The sequence below is a fragment of the Xenopus tropicalis genome, chromosome 4 (assembly GCF_000004195.4).
Source record: "Xenopus tropicalis strain Nigerian chromosome 4, UCB_Xtro_10.0, whole genome shotgun sequence".
Classification (NCBI taxonomy): Eukaryota; Metazoa; Chordata; class Amphibia; order Anura; family Pipidae; genus Xenopus; species Xenopus tropicalis.
The window spans coordinates 26,601,363-26,618,284 of NC_030680.2; the positions used below are offsets into that span (position 1 = coordinate 26,601,363).

Consider the following 16,922-nt stretch of genomic DNA (forward strand, 5'->3'; position numbering starts at 1 on the left):
TCGGCATTAAAAGTTGTCACATTCTCAAATGTTGTCGCGTGAACTGGCAGCACAATAGTTGGAATATGAATAGGTTATTGATTAAATAGAAAGATAAGGCATAAAAAGTAACATTAATACTATTTTAGCCTCACAGAGCAAACATTTTTGACCCCCATTTGAAAGATGGCCAAATATTGAAGAGAAAAACAAATAATTAAAAAACGATTACAAATAAATAATGGAAACAAATCACAAGTTGCTAAGAATAGGACATTCTATAACATTGAAGGTGAGCCACCCCAGAGTATAATAGGCAATCATGCTGTCTGACCATGGAATGTTCTCTCTTAAAATTCATTGGCTTACTAGTAGGTTAAGAAACAAATGCTACATAATTATATCAAGTCACCTCCCAAAATACAAATATCCTGTGTCAGTTGTTTCCCAATATTGAGTAAGGCAGGACATTTCTTGTTGGCAGTGCCAATGTCTGCCCTTACACTACACCCCATTCAATCATGAGGTAACTCTAGAGCAATCATCCTGCTTACTTTATAAAAGTGTCATTTGAGGCTCAGGACAACTGTTCCTTTTAAGACAGCGCACAGTTCGGTAGACAGTAACCGAGCTGCAAGAAAAATGGGAACATATAGGGGGTTATGGATATCAATATGTTGCCTCCTGTTACAGGTTAATTGTATTCCTGCACAAGGTGAGTACCAAGCATCAGTTAAAAGATTTAAAATTTTTATATACTCTAGACTCTAGCGAATCCAAATTTATCTCAGACGCCCATCTGTTTTTTACACTGCACATCCAAACACTTGCCAAATCTTGTCATATTTACCTGCCATAAAATACACTCCTTCATGCAACCTGCACTCTGCTTCCCCCAATCCTGACTTCCCCCAGGCTTCTGCCTTTCTCTGGAACCCAAGCCATCAGACTCTTCACTTTCTTCCAAACGTTCACTCCCTAAAAGACTAACTTTTAGGGAAGTATATTTAATGTATCTCAATAGATGGGACATTTATTTATGTATCATACAGTAAATTAATATATTTTCATATTCCTTTTGTTTCAAATGTACCCTAACTCTTAAGATTGTACCTAAACGTTAGATTGTAAGCTCTTGTGAGTAGGGATCTCTGTTCTTATTCTAACTCTGTAAACTATTGTAAGATCCCTGTTTGTTAGAAATGAATGTAAAGGACTGCCTAATTTGCTGGTTCTATATAGAGATGTAGCGAACTGTTCGCCGGCGAACTAATTCGCGCGAACATCGGGTGTTCGCAAGTCCGCAAATTCGCGAACTTTTGGCGATGTTCGCCATTTGGGTTTGCGTTTTTTCGCCTCAGTTTTTTCCGCCGCGTTTTTTCACTTCGGTTTTTCGCCTTTGCGTATACATAGGAATAGCTTGCGTTTTTTTTTTTGGCGTTTTTTTTGGCGTTTTTTTTACAAAGCATTTTTCAGAAAAAATTTTGCCCTTGATCCCCCTCTTGCATGCCACTGTCCAGATCGTGCCACCCTTTAAACAACTTTAAAATCAATTTTCTGGCCAGAAATGGCTTTTCTAGGTTTTAAAGTTCGCCTTCCCATTGAAGTCTATGGGGTTTGCAAAGTTCGCGAATATTCACGAGTTTTGGCGAAAGTCCGCGAACGGGTTCGCGAACATTTTTGGCGATGTTCGCTACATCCCTAGTTCTATATAAATGAATGATGAAGCCCATGTATGGCCACCTTAAGACTGAGGGCACACAAGGCAAAGACTTCTTTCTGCCTGCAATATATATATATATATATATATATAATCCAAAGGAAATCGGCACTCACCATTACACGAGCACTCGCCGGGTGCTAACCAAAAAAGTATAAATAATGGATTAATAGAAAGCACTCACTGCATATAGAGATAAAACAAAAGTTTTTTTGTTTATTAGCTCATCGCATCAACGCGTTTCGATCCCAATAGGATCCTGATGACGATCCTATTGGGATCGAAACGCATTGATGCGATGAGCTAATAAACAAAAAACTTTTGTTTTATCTCTATATGCCGTGAGTGCTTTCTATTAATCCATTATTTATATATATATATATATATATATAAGATTAGATAAGTCAGTGCTTACATCTGACAGTGCTTGCAAATTGACTTAGCTTACTAGAGGTATATTTGCTTAACAGATTGTTTTAGTCTTTATCTATTATATCTTGAGGAGCTGTGATGTTTTTGGCCTCTGATTATAACCACAAATCAAATATTTATACAATTAAGGGAAATTATTATATGTTATAAACTTACATGAGTGACATGATCTAAATATTATGTGGAAGTGCTGGAACTAGGGGTAGGAAGAAGAGGCACCTGCCAAGGGAGCAACACTAAGAGGGCACCGGGCAGATCCCTCTCCTGCCTACCCTGTAGGCTGCACTCCCTTGTCATTGCCCCCCACTACTTGTCATTGCAAGGCAGGGGTAATGGCCCCCCCACACACACAAAACGCAGGGCGGAGGGAAGTTACAGGGGGGAGGTGGCCGTCTGAGTTGCCAATGGTGCTCGGTCAGCTTGGCCTGCCCCTGGTGGTAACGCATTGGTGCACAGATTTCCAAAATGACCATGTGAGTTAGAAAAAATAAAGACATACTAATCCAAGAATCTGAATCCGAATGGGAAAAATTCGGATTGGAAACGAACATTTTGCGACTTTTTCGTATTTTTTGCGATTTTTTTCGTTGCCGTTACGACTTTTTCATAAATTGTCGCAACTTTTTCGTAGCCGTTACGATTTGCTTGTATATTGTCGCAACTTTTTCGTATTGAGTGCTCGTAAACAGTGGGCAAAACTTTCAGACTTTGCAGACTTCAGCAAACAAGTCAGTGTTTATTAAGCTGGATTGCAAATTGACTCAGTAAAGGTTTATTTGCTAAGCAGATTATTTTAGCAATTATAATGCTGATATCAATACATTTTCTGATAGAAGAAGATAAGATTAACAAATGATACTGTTTGCTGTGATATTTTTCACCTCTGGTTAAAACCGCAAATCAAATATTGATAGATCTAGGGACAATTTTTATAATGAATTGATTTATTATTTTGATCGTTTTAAGAGGCTAAGACAGATGAATTACGTGCGGGTGCATTGGTACCTAGATTTAGCTGTACTTGAGCTGAAAATACAGTAACTAGAACACTTTGCGTTGATATTAAATATAATTATTACCTACAGATGCAAATGGGCTCATTTTTCATCGCTGTATGTTTTTGAAGTGTGGGTGGAAACTGAAGTAGCGGAAGGAAACCCACGCAAGCATGGGAAAAACATATAAACACCTTTCAGATAGTGCCCTGACTGGAATCCAACCCATTCTAAAGAATGTTTAAGGGTGCAGAGATGTTAACAAAATGTGTGATATTTACGTTACATGACCCAACCCTCCAAAGTTCTGGCTGTTCTCAAAGAACCCTTCTTCTCTTTGCATGGTCTATGTCAGGGGTCCCCAAACTTTTTTGGTAATAAAAGTTGGAGAGCAACACAAGCATGCAGAAAGGTCCTGGGGGTGCCAAATATGGGCTGTGATTGGCTATTGATAGCTCTCAGGTGGACTGTCAGCCAACAGGGGGCTCTGTTTGGCTGAAGAGCAAGTCCAGAAGTATGAATGCCATGCTACTTAGTTGACTTCTTTCAATTGCTTTATAAACATTTATATATTGATATATTTATTTGCACAAAAAATGTTGCTTGTGGAGTGTCTAATGTCTACTACATGCCACATTCAGGCAGAATATTCAGTAACAGCCCAGATCCAGTGTATTAGGGTTGACACTTTTCTGGAAAAAAAACACCAGCTTTTAGTGGTCCTCACTCTGATGGTCCTATTCCCATCAATGTAATTTCATAATTTTGCCCGAGGGCTAAACGATCAGATTACTCCTATATCACCCACCTTAGGTGGGCATATTGGTGATCAGATCCACTAATGTTTGGCCACCTTAAGACATGGGCAAGTAAAATGCTGTTTGAACAAAAAATGCTTGAATTGGTCTGGATGTGTTTATTTAGCTTACAAGTTTTGCTTTTTCCTTCTTTTTTTAAAAATTCAATTTATATTTCATATTTGCAGAGAATTCAACCATGAACTTTTTCTACACCACATCTTCTCCAGTGTTTAAGTGTAAGTGGATTTAATGGGTTATTCAAATGTATGCTTAAGCTATTGCCTCCTATTGTCTGCTGAGTTCTATGGAAAATCAAACCTACCGAGATGAGGTCAATTTTAGGCCAGATCTCAGTCGATTAGGCCCCTTGGGGGTGCCCACACATGGGCAGATAAGCTGCCAAATCATTTTTAAGGACCCAAATTGGCAGCTAAAATCTGCCTGTGTGTTCATACCCCATGCTAATGCTGCTGGCATTGTGTAACTGGATGTCACATATGGATTTAAAGGGATGTCTTAATATGACTCCCTGCAGTAACCCCTAATCATTTGTTTTGGGTTTTTTTTTTTAATTTTTATTTAATGTGCAACCACCATTAATATTGATATGATCTAAAATGTCCTTGTGTTTAATGCGGGTGTGGTTCAAAAACTAAGAGTGGTCGGCATTGGCTTCCATTATCTGCCCTCCACCACAAGGACACATGGAACTTGTATTACTCTCCTTTACTTTAGCATAGCCAAGGGGGTAAAGTGAAGTACTTTAGTTCAAATTAACCTGTCCAAATGATAAGCTCTCATGTAAAAGCAAAATAAAGGTTTTAAACAAGCTTTATTAGTCTTTAGTAGGGTGTGTTGTGAGAAAAATTCACCCCAATAATGATAATGGAAGCCATGACTAGATTGAACTTTGCAAACAGTTCATTGTAAATATATATTCACATGAGTTTCTGTTGTGTTTCAACCTACAGCCCTCAATCCATCGCACAACTTGCAGATTTGTAGCACCTTTGGGAACTATCACTTTAAGACTTTTGATGGCGATATCTTCCATTATCCTGGAGGCTGTAATTATGTATTTGCGTCTCATTGCAAGAGCAGCTTTGAAGAATTTAACATTCAGATACGACGCAGCCTGAGAGAGACCATTCCTGTCATCTCCAGCATTAATATAAAAATCGAAGGTGCCAATATTCATTTAACAGACCAAAATGTGACTTTTAACAATGAAGAGTAAGTTTTTCTTATATTTTGAGATATAAATAAGGAGGGGATCCTGTTAATACAGATGAAAACAATGTACAATACTTGGGTTGTGCCACCTTATTATGCAACATTAGTGGGACTTAATAGAACACTGAGCAGTTGAACCTCTTGAAAGGTAGTACCTGCTCAAAGAATGCACTAAACAATCGCGAATGAATAAAACACTTTTACAAAGACTTACCTTAATATATATATATAGTATTCTGAAAGTATTCTGAAATTCTCGAAGATATTTCACCAGTTGGCTTTTTCATTCTGAATTGAAAAAGCCAGTTGGATGACTGGTGAAACATCTTCAAGAAAAATACAGCAAGTCCAGTTGATTTGACTTATTACTACAGATATACCATGACCTGGACCTGGATGAATGAGAATCTTCACAAACGACTTACCTTAATATTAGACTTCCATAGGTATTGTCCTGTATCAAGAATAGTTTAATGAAGGTGGCCCTTATCACGTTAAAGTGATACTAACATGAAAAAACAACTTTTTAAAATATGGATCTACATAAAAAGTTGCCTATAGGTCGTGTTAATCATTTTTTGCTGACATGGCTGCTTTTGTAATTAATTGTTACTTGAAATCCCAAAACCTGATTGTTTTGCCAGCCTAACCGTCCCTTCTCAGCCTGTCAGTTACAGCTTCTAATACCAACGGCCTACTGCTGCACAAATATGGCCGCCCCTTCATAGAGGAACATGGAGGATCTGATAGGGAATGTAAAAGCATTGGAAAAATACTTTTATGGCAAAATTATAAATAGCATGCAAAGACAATGTTATGACAGATGTAAAAAAGGTTTCATTTATGGTGTCAGTATCTCTTTAATAAAAATCACTTATGGAAATGGAAGAGAAAATGTTTGTCCTTCTCAATAATTCTAGAATTTTATTTGCATTTAGGGTGAACTTGCCATACAGATTTGGGGGAATACAAATTTCAAAGAGTGATGCTTATATCCGTGTATTTTCCATAATTGGTGTTGAAATGTTGTGGAATGAAGAGGATTCTCTCTTGGTAATTATATTAGTTTCTGCCCTTTCTGGACTCCCCAACATAGATTCATTTCCATAAGATGTACCATATTCTTTCTGTACCTTACATTTTATTAAATACTAAAGAAACTTGGCATGATTGCTTTGTTATTTTCATACAATTCTTTCAAGCCACTGAACGTCTACAAATATAAACTATTTTTCCATTATAGAAAAAGACAACTGTTCTAACTGATTTGAATGTCTTTTCCATTAGTTGGAGCTAAGTCCAAAATTTGCCAACCAAACCTGTGGTCTCTGCGGTGACTTCAATGGGATCCCTATTCACAATGAATTTATTGTAAATGGTAAGAAAAAAATATTGGCAGTAACTCAAACTAGGAATGGTCATTAAGAACAACACAAACAGTTTTTGCTTTGCATGTGTTTCCATTTAATACAATTCAGTAAAACAGTAACAAAGGTTCTCCTACTGCAAAAGTTATTCTGTGACCATAAAATACCCCCAAGCATGTATTTAGTAAGTTTATGACTTAATTCTGCACTTTTATATTATTTAAACCTTTAAAGGAGATTCAGCTTAAAGGAGAAGGAAAGTCATTTTGGCATTTTACTGCCAGTAGATTAGCCACATTAGTGCCACCTAGAATGCTATATTTATTCTGCAGAAAGCTATATCATACTCAAGTATACAGCCCTAGAAGCTCCCTCGGTTTGTTTAAGATTACAGCTGCCATTTTAGCTTGGTCTTCATAGCTTCCTGCTTGCACTATAGCCATTGCAGCTCAGATTACACATTCCTAAGGGTGGGGGGGGAGTAAGTTTTATGAGTTCTTATGGGAGGGGGAGCAGGAGAGAGGGGAGAGAGGAGAGAACTGGCAGAGCCCCTGGAATGAAGGATTTTTTTGAGAGAGGAAGTCAGATACCTAAGAACATGTTTACAAAAAAGGAGACAAGAAATCGTGTTTCTTTTGATATAGGACTCAATGCAGCATTACTGTAAGTGCTTATGGCTGTATTGACATAGACCTTTCTGATAAAGCTTACTTAGTTTTTACCTTTCCCTTAACAACTGTATCACCATGTTTTCATTTAAAGATGTGCAATTGACTGAAACACAGTATGGAAATCTGCAAAAATATAATGGACCAACAGAGAGATGTGATGATGTAGCTGAGCAACAAGAAGAAACATGTATCAGCCAAAATGTAATGTAATTCTTTTTTACAGTAACTGTCGTGGAACAAAAAAAAAAAAAAGCAACAAGTGCACTTTACAGCTATGGTTATATTGTTTTCCTTAAACAGGGAGATCTGTGTTCATTAGTTTTAAATGGTCCAGCTTTTCAAGAATGCAATCAACTAGTGGATGCTTCGAAATACATTGAACTTTGTGAGCAAGATTTTTGTGGATGCTCGGAAAATTCAACAGCGTTCTGCATTTGTAATATCTTTACTGAGTATTCACGTCAATGTGCCCATGCTGGAGGAAAGCCACAAAACTGGAGAACTTCTGAGCTCTGCCGTAAGTACTTATCCACGCCGAATGAATGATTTTAGGGTGTTTTCCAAATGACCAAATTATTACTATATCATTCTGAATTACAGCTTTGAGGTGTGATTACAATTTGGAATACAATGAATGCGGCACTGCTTGCCCAGACACCTGCTCTAACTTTGAACGATCATTGGTTTGTGATGAACACTGTAAAGATGGGTGTTTCTGCCCCATGGGTAAGTCTTATTTTATCTAAACATCAATTTTGCATTATCTTTATTGTATAAAAAAAGTGAAGATATTGTATGATAGACCTTCTTATGGGATCACTTCTGTTTCCTCTAATTTCTAAGTCGCAGTTATCTGAACATGCAATTTCATGGTTTACCACTAGTGATGAGTGAATTTTTTCGCCAGGCATGGATTTCCGCATTTCGCCATTGGCGAATTGTTTTGCGAAACTTCAGTGAAATTGTTGCACGGAATTTTTTTGTTGTGCATCAAATTGGGTGTGGCATCAAAATCGGCGCAATCGCGGCAAAAAACCTGCAGGCAACAGAAAAATAGCCACAGTGCCAAAAAATAGAACGGGGGCGACAAAAAAATTGCCGCGGGCGACAAAAAAGACGCGGGCCACAAAAAAAAATTCCTTGCCGTTTCGCGAATTTTATGGTGAAGCAAAACGGGACAGATTCACTCATCACTATTTACCACAAAAAAAAAATTTGCAACTTCAACTTAAGTGCAAAAATTTCATGTAGAAATCAATGGGAGCCGTATTTTCAAAATTCATGCTATTTTTCAATTTTAGTTTTTTAGACCTATTCAGAATTTGGCCCACATTAAAAATAAAGGGTAGAATGTGATTTCATTGCAATTAAGATCAAGCTATTGACTTAAGAGATTTTCATACATAAGTACAAATTCAAAGTTTTTAAACTTTTCCATATTTGAAAAGAAAAAGTTAATAGATTTGCCAATCCATCTTGCATTTTGGCAGGTTTTAGCTTGCAAGTGTTTTATTTTCTTTTGATCTTAAATAAATAAGGGACTTAATGACCAGAGGTAATAAACACATGAAAGATTACACATAAAATAGCAATCTTTATTTGCCAATATAGCCAGCAAGTGTTAAAAAGCCCTAGCCCATAAAACAATTAACAAACGCTACGAACTAATTCGCGCGAATATCGGGTGTTCGCGAATGCGCAAGTTCGCAAACTTTCCGCGTATGTTCGCAATTTGGGTTCGCCGCGTTTTTTTTCGCTGTGTTTTTTCTCTGCGTTTTTTTCTCAGCCTAAAAAACGTCGCACAACCACACATGGCGTTTTTCAGCCTAGTACTGGTGTAAGCAAATCCCGTTTCCATGGTGCCAATAGCGCGAAATAGCAAAAAACGCCGCGTATTTCCGCTAGGTCTGCCCGTTTTTACGCAACGCTTTTTCAACAAAGTATTTTTTAGAGAAATTTTTGCCCTTGATCCTCCTCCTGCATGTCACTGTCCAGGTCGTGGCACCCTTTAAACAAATTTAAAATCAGTTTTCTGGCCAGAAATGGCTTTTCTAGGTTTTAAAGTTCGCCTTCCCATTGAAGTCTATGGGGTTTGCAAAGTTCGCGAATATTCACGCTTTTTGGCGTAAGTTCGCGAACTTTTTTTTTTAGGTTCGCTACATCCCTATTCATGGAAGGGCCCCTCCCCTCTTGAGCTTCAGATGTTTATATATGAGAACATTTGGTTATTGGAAGGGGTCAAATGACCATTCAACCCAAAATCAGATTTGTATGTATGTTTTATGTTCTACAACAACAGCCACCACCAAATGTGATGGTGGGGAAAACAATTGCAATTTTTTACCTCCATTTACACGAGTCAGAGCAAAACGCAATTATTTGTGTCAAATGGCACTGTAAATGCCTCATTACTATGTGACCTATTCACAAATGTAAGTAAGTTATGTAGTTATGTACAATCGAACATATGAACATTTCACTTATATCAAACTAAACGTGTTCTGTTTCTAATTCCAAGGAATGGTATATGATGATGTCAACTTCTCTGGGTGCATTCCTAAGGAGCAATGCTCTTGTACATACAATGGAAAAGTCTATGCAACAGGAACAGGATATACAGAAAAATGTCAAACTTGGTAATTTTTTTAATCTTGTGCCTATGTATATTGTATTGCCACATAAAAGCTGAACCTGACAAAATATCAGCATTTTCCTGGTTATTTTTTATCCAATATTTTAGACAACATATTGTCATAACTAGAAGTTGGAATAAGTCACAGGTGACACATTTGCAGTCACTAAGACTTAATTCTTTTTATTAAGTATCTTATGATTTAGTTTTTTAGTTATTAGCAATATATTTCTGTCTGTGGCTATTCATAAATATCAGTTTTAAACTGTAATTCTTTGCTTAGTAATAACACCTAGGGGCAATTTTTTAGATAAAGTCAGATTTTTTTCTTACTTTTAGATAATTTCAAGATGCATGAAGGGGTTTTTTCGAAGATAATTCCCATAATGCGTGATTTATTAATGTTTAGTAAACTTTTTTTTGTAAAAAAAAATTCGATAGGTTTGATCTGTCGAGTACCATTGAGTCCTATGTTTTCATTTTCACCCAGCTTAAGGGGAACTTAATCCCCTCATTGTTTTTAATTTCACCAAGATTCAAGGGGAACTTAATCCCCTCATTGTTTTCAATTTCACACTTTCAAGGGGAAGTTAGTTTCCAAGAGTGCCAATGCTCCTAAAATGGCTGCTAGAGCAATTCCTGTTTGGGAAAAATAAAGAGGATGCATGGAAACGAACGTCAATTTTTTTTTTCGAGTTTTAGCATTATTTTCATCTCAAAAAATTTGAGATTTTCAAATGCAAATTTGATCAAGCATTATCAGGGAACCCAATGACCCAAGTAAACGGAAGGTAAGAAGGGCATGACTGGGCTAGGAAGACCCCCCCAACCGGATATCTTGTTACAGGTTCAGTGCAAGAAAAGTAGAACCTCCCCGGATGTGAGCTCACCAGTCTTTTCGGCGGGCAGGAGGAGCAGGAGCCATCAGCATCCCTCCCTCCCTCCGTAATAGGTGGGAATCAATAGTCGCAGTGTAGGGGGTGGGGTCGACTTTGAGCCCCAGAGGAAATTAAAAAGGTACAGTTGGTAAAGTGAGTGGGTAACTGGGTAGGCCTGGGGTCCCCAGGGAGATGGATAATCCAGAATGGGACTTGGATAGCAGACAGGACACAGGCTCCAGGCTTGGGCTCAGGGTCAGACCTCTCTGGAGGATATAAGTTATTTGACTGTTTAATGTTTGGATTGACAAACAGTTTAATAAAAGTTATGGTTGTTTATATCCATATATAATTGCTGATTTATTTAGATAATTCACAATAAACAACTGCAGCCTTCTCTCCATTGCTTTATTGTGGGCACAGGGGGAGGGTAAAGGGGCACAACAGACTCAACGCTGCATCAGTCATGACATTTTATAAAATCGACATGGTATACATTTGAATTAAACTTGATCATTGGATCGAGTTTAATTCGAATTTATACCATGTCGAATTTATACGACTTTCAAGGCCAGAAAAAAAAGAATGTGCCACCAAGTATTTTACTTTTTGTACCTTTTTTATTATATAGAATTGTGGATTAAGTTTCTTGTTCTTCTTGTTTTACTACATTTTTTTTGCTTTATGTTTCTTTGCGAAATGCGTTCATCGCACAACTTTTTTGTCGCCTGCATCTTTTTTTGTCACGCTCGTTTTTTTTGCCATGACCACGCCCAAAATGAAGCGACAGTGCCCGATTTAACGCAACCGCAACTATTTTTTGATTCGCGACAAATTTTTCCACTGTGAATTTTTGCAAAAGTTTTGCAAAACAATTTGCCAATGGTGAAATGCTGAAATTTGCTGCAAATCCATGCCTAGTGAACAAATTAGCTTATTACTAACCGGGACTTATCTGAATATGTGATGTTCTTTTGATTCCAATGCTATTTTTTTTTCTTAAGTACCTGCCATGGAGGAAAATGGAACTGTGAAAAGTCTCCATGTTATGGAACTTGCGCTCTTGAAGGAGGCTCACATATCACAACTTTTGACCGTAATCGTTATAATTTCCATGGAGACTGTTTTTATACCCTGTCAAGAGTAAGTAGAAAATGTAGTGAATAATCACTAGCAGTTAGTGAAACAGTCAAAGTCCTGCATGTAACATTAGTGGGTATTGAGATATTGGTTATAGACTGCCATGGAGTTTCCCTTTCATTCTGACACTGTATTAATCCTACAGACATGTGAAAATGACCTGTTTAGAATTGTGGCAGAGCTTCGCCCATGTGGCCAGACCGACACCGAGACTTGCCTTAGAAGTGTCACAATCAGTCTGAATGAAGGAAAAGATGTATGTAAATACATTTACTTTCACATTTATTTATTTTTTTCTTCAGAAGGTATGTGACTAATGCCTATTTGGTTTGTGTCTTATTCTGGTTTACCAGTTAATTGTTGTGGGGTCTGAAGGCATTGTGCACGTCAACTCCCTGGATTCCCAATTGCCTGTCTCAACTGGTAAGTTGGAACTGGCCGGTACCTGTTTTCCTCAAACTGAGATACATTGTTTGTACATGAAACACAAGCTCGTTGTAACCCACACTGTAGCGTTGACCAGCTGCTAGAAACACCCTTGTGCCAGCGCTCGGTCTAACCCACATTCTGGAGTTGACCAGCTGCTAGAAACACCCTTGTGCCAGCACTCAGTCTAACCCACATTCTGGAGTTGACTAGCTGCTACAAATGATAAAAAGTTATTATTTATACATGTAGCCCTCTTTTGCTACTGCATGAGTTCTAGCACACATTCACTTGCGTGTGGCGCTACAGGAGCCCTTTGCCTCCGCTATCTGGAAGAGCAGGTACACTGAGTAATGGTGTGCCTCCACCCAGGGTCAAGACAGGTTGGACTGTGGTACCCCTCCCTGGGAAACTTCTCTGATCCCCAACACACACACACAGGAAAGGTTGATGGATTTATTGGTGGACGCCATACCTTTAAATTTGCAGAGATAGATACAGCCTGCCAGCCAGGGGCAACTTCACTCACATAATATAGCTGATACTTTCTGAACTGCTGAGGGGAATCTGCCACTTATGTGGCAAGTACTTCAGAGTCTTGAGAACAACTCCCTTTGGCTTTCCGTGCCCTGAGAAGAGCTAGGACCCCCTTTCCTTCCGCACCCTAAAAGAGCGCGCTTTCTGCCACTGAGGGGTTCCCAATTACTTTCTTATACAGAACACTGTGTGAGCTAGCAGCACCTTGCTTGTCTCTCTGCTTCCTTGTTCCCAGCAGCACCTCCTTCTCACTTCCTTCCTGTTAACTCACACAGAGTGTGGGGGCTCCTCCTCCTTGCACAGTAACAACACAGAGGAGAGACAAGTGTACACAGCTCCCCTACATACACAAAAAGAAAGAGAAAGATTGAAAGTGCTCAGTTTGCCTCTAAAAATAATTTTTACAAAAAATGAGGTGTTAGTACCACACTTTTGGTTTGGTTTTAGTAAGCTCACGTGCCACGTCAAGGCCCCTCATTGTACGTGAGTCCTACACTGCTTGTAAACATTATAAATCTGTGATGCAATTTAAATCAAGTCCCCCAGCAAACAATAGTAGTAGTAAGACCAAGTTGCACTTACCCTTAGCTTAGAAGCTCTAGTGAGAAAACAGGGAGCTTTTAAGCCCCAGCTCATTAAGATACACCTGGAAGTAGTTCCTTATTTTAAAGGCTACATAGCAGCTAGTTACAATGTGTACATGAAACACAGAAAAAAATCACCAGCGCTCAGTCTAACCCACACTGTATCGTTGACCAACTGCTAGAAACACCCTTATGCCAGTGCTTGGTCTAACCCGCATTCTGGATATTCCACATTATTTTGATAGATTTTGTTCACATTTTTAACTTTTTACACGTCATCCTTTTACAGCCAATGCCGTAATTTTTAAGCCTTCATCTTTCTTCATCATCGTGCAGACAAAAGTTGGCATACAGGTTACAATTCAACATAAGCCATCAGATATGCAAGTCTATATTAGGGCTGATCCTGCCTTAATGAATACAACCTGTGGTAAGTTATTACAATTCTTTCCATCTTTTAAAAAAGCAGTGAACTTTAAAATAAAGTTTGGTTAGGATTTCAGTTTTTATCCCGTTGCTATTGTCGGGATAAATAACGCGCTAATTTCGGCGTTTTACCTTTTTTTTGTTGTATGCAACCAAAAAAATTTTGACATGTGGCAAATTTTTACGTAAATCTTTTCTTTTTACGCCTGTTTCTTGGAAAAATTCACCATGCGTACAAACATTATCACCCCCGTCAAAAAAAAATTGTTGCGCGCGACAAAAAAAAATGACGAGTAGTGATGAGCAAATTTTTTCACCAGGCATGGATTCACAGTGAATTTCCGCATTTCGCCATTAGCAAATTGTTTCATGAAACTTCTGTGCAAATTCGCCACTGGAAAATTCAGTGCGCTGACTTTTTTTGTTGCGCATCAAACTGGGTCGCGTCAAATTGTGGCCACGGTCATGGCAAAAAAGGCGCGGCCGCGTCAAAAAAGCGCAGGCAACAAAAAAAATAGTTGCAGCCGACAAAAAATAGATGCGGGCGACAAAAAAAAAAATAGCGTGACAAATGCGTTTCACAAATTTTCTTGCCGTTTCGCGAATTTAATGGGCGAAGCGAAACGAGACAGATTCGCTCATCACTAACGAGCGGGAAAAAAAAGTTGCACACATCAATTTTATTGACGCGCGTCATTTAAGCCATTTCGTGAATCTTTTAAAAGATTTGCTAATTGTTTGGCGAAACAGGACAGATTTGCTCATCTCTACCAGTCAGTGGTTTGACTGTAGATAAGTAAATGTGTAGTAATATTTAGATTTATTCCTTATTTAAAAAGTGTAATTTAAACATGGAGATTCCAATTTGAATTTTGATATGTGAAAGTCTACATTTCCATTTCAAATAAGAGAAATAATATTATTGAGATAGCTGAAGTCCCTGATTAGCATTAGTGATGGGCCAAATAATTCATCAGACACGGATATGCAACGAATTTCCACGTTTCTCCATTGGCGGATGTTTTCAGTCAAAAAATTGACAGCTGCGTCCAAAAATTGTTGCCAACGGGAAAAAAAATTGTTGTGCGTAAAAAATAATTGCTGTTCAAAAAAATGACGCTTTCTTACAACATTTTCACCATTTTGCTTCACCGAAACGGCGGAAAAATCGTGAAACAGTGAAAATGTCATGCGTCAAAAAAAAATTTCACTCATCACTAATTAACATAGTAGGAAAATAATACAATTACAATTGAGTCTAATTTTATTCAATGCTTTAAGGTCTTTGTGGGAACTTCAACAACAAGACAGACGACTTTAATTCTCCAAATGGTGTCCACCAAGGAACAGGGGCGCCTTTTGGCAATACGTGGAAGGCACAGGCAGATTGTCCAAAGGTCAAAAACAGTTTTGAGGATCCTTGTGCTCTGAGTTCTGAATCAGGTATATTTCTTGTTCATTGCCAGTCCTGAAACAGACTCAAATACTAATACAACAGTAACAGATTTGCTTGTTTGTGGTAATTATTCAGATTGTATTTTATTTACTTAAAGTGGACCTGTCACCCAGGCATAAAAAGCTGTGTAATAAAAGACCATTTCAAATTAAATATGTACCCCAAACTCATTTTTTTATTAACACATCCATACCCATTATAAAAGCATTTAAAAATCCCAACTGTCAATCATATATTGCCTGCCCCGCCTCTATGCCTTAGGCATAGAGATGGGGCTGGCAGTTACTTTCACTTTCAATTCAGAACTTCTTAGATGTTGCTGCACTCCTCACATTCCCCCTCCCTCCTCACAATCTAATTTTGTAACTGGTGCATAGACATGGGCATCAGGTCCCCCCATACTGGCAGAGAAACAAGATTTTGGCAGGATGCAAAGCTTGCCTTAATAACAGTGTCCACAAAATGGCACCTGCCTGCTTACTACAACTGTGAATTCCAAGGCTGAAAAAAAATAAGATTAAACTAATTTATATGGTGTAAGTAAAGTTTATTTTGCTTGACAAACACAATTGAAAACAATCTGGAATTATTTCTTAGGGTGACAGGTCCCCTTTAAAATATTAATAATTCTCCTGTTGTCATTATGTGAAATAGAGGCAATTTTTTTATCTTTCCAGAACGATATGCTTCCCACTGGTGCTCCATGTTGAAGGACACCGAAGGGCCCTTCTCTGCCTGTCACAAATCAGTGGACCCAACTTACTATTATAAGGTAAATGTTACATATATACAGTAAATGTGGAAAGCAGTTAAGTCAGCTTAGTATATTTTTACTGGCCAATCATATCTTCTCTTAGGCAGGGTCGGACTGGGCCACCAGGTTACCGGGAAAAAACCCAGTGGGCCCCGGCCGCCGGGGGGGGGGGGAAGTGGTAAGAGGGATCAGGGCTGGGTCGCCGGGGCCCACCGGGTTTTTTCCCGATAACCCGGTGGCCCAGTCCTCCCTTGATGCATTTCACTTTCAGAGGGGGGATGTCAGGTGGGTGGCCGGGGCCCCTGCAGGGGATAATTGGGCACAGCGCGAGCCCCTGGAGGGGTGGAGTGGGGGACACGACCAACGGGGGTGTCTTGGGGGGTGCGGGGCCCCTGAGGCGGCAGCCCCAATGGGCTCTACACCCCCAGTCTGACCCTGCTCTTAGGTGATTCCTATTTAGTAAACCATAACATATCAAGCAAGTTAGATCATCTAATCATTTAAAGGGGTGGTTCACCTTTAAGTAAACCTTTAGTATGTTAGTATATAAAATGGCCAGTTCTAAGCAACTTTTTAATTGTATTTATTATTTATTTTTATAGTATTTCCAACTTTTAGATGACACAGCAGCCAACCAACTACTGCTCTGTGAAGCTACAATTTTATTGTTATTGTTACTTGTATTTGGAATTAATATACAGGTATGGGACCTGTTATCCACAATGCCCGGGACCTGGGGTCTTCCAGATAAGTGATCTGTCCATAGTTTGGATCTCCATGATTTAAGTTTACTAAAAAAAATCATTTATACGTGAAATAAACCCAATAGGATTGTTCTGCCCCCAATAAGGGGTAATTATATCTTAGTTGGGATCAAGTACAGGTACTGTTT

The 16,922-nt window shown here is 38.6% G+C and overlaps 1 protein-coding gene across 1 annotated transcript in view; it reads left to right on the plus strand.

Moving 5' to 3' along the window:
- Nucleotides 1–4,122: 4,122 nt before the first annotated feature.
- Nucleotides 4,123–16,922, plus strand: part of LOC116410388 (mucin-2-like) — a 58,797-nt gene continuing 45,997 nt past the window's right edge. Inside the window, exons 1-14 of the mRNA XM_031900753.1 lie at nucleotides 4,123–4,162; nucleotides 4,898–5,159; nucleotides 6,098–6,212; nucleotides 6,447–6,537; nucleotides 7,289–7,398; nucleotides 7,498–7,714; nucleotides 7,798–7,923; nucleotides 9,716–9,833; nucleotides 11,712–11,850; nucleotides 11,993–12,103; nucleotides 12,201–12,270; nucleotides 13,684–13,824; nucleotides 15,102–15,263; nucleotides 15,954–16,048. Of these exons, the coding sequence (XP_031756613.1) occupies nucleotides 4,123–4,162; nucleotides 4,898–5,159; nucleotides 6,098–6,212; nucleotides 6,447–6,537; nucleotides 7,289–7,398; nucleotides 7,498–7,714; nucleotides 7,798–7,923; nucleotides 9,716–9,833; nucleotides 11,712–11,850; nucleotides 11,993–12,103; nucleotides 12,201–12,270; nucleotides 13,684–13,824; nucleotides 15,102–15,263; nucleotides 15,954–16,048 (1,797 nt within the window). The remainder of the gene's footprint in view (nucleotides 4,163–4,897; nucleotides 5,160–6,097; nucleotides 6,213–6,446; nucleotides 6,538–7,288; nucleotides 7,399–7,497; nucleotides 7,715–7,797; nucleotides 7,924–9,715; nucleotides 9,834–11,711; nucleotides 11,851–11,992; nucleotides 12,104–12,200; nucleotides 12,271–13,683; nucleotides 13,825–15,101; nucleotides 15,264–15,953; nucleotides 16,049–16,922) is intronic.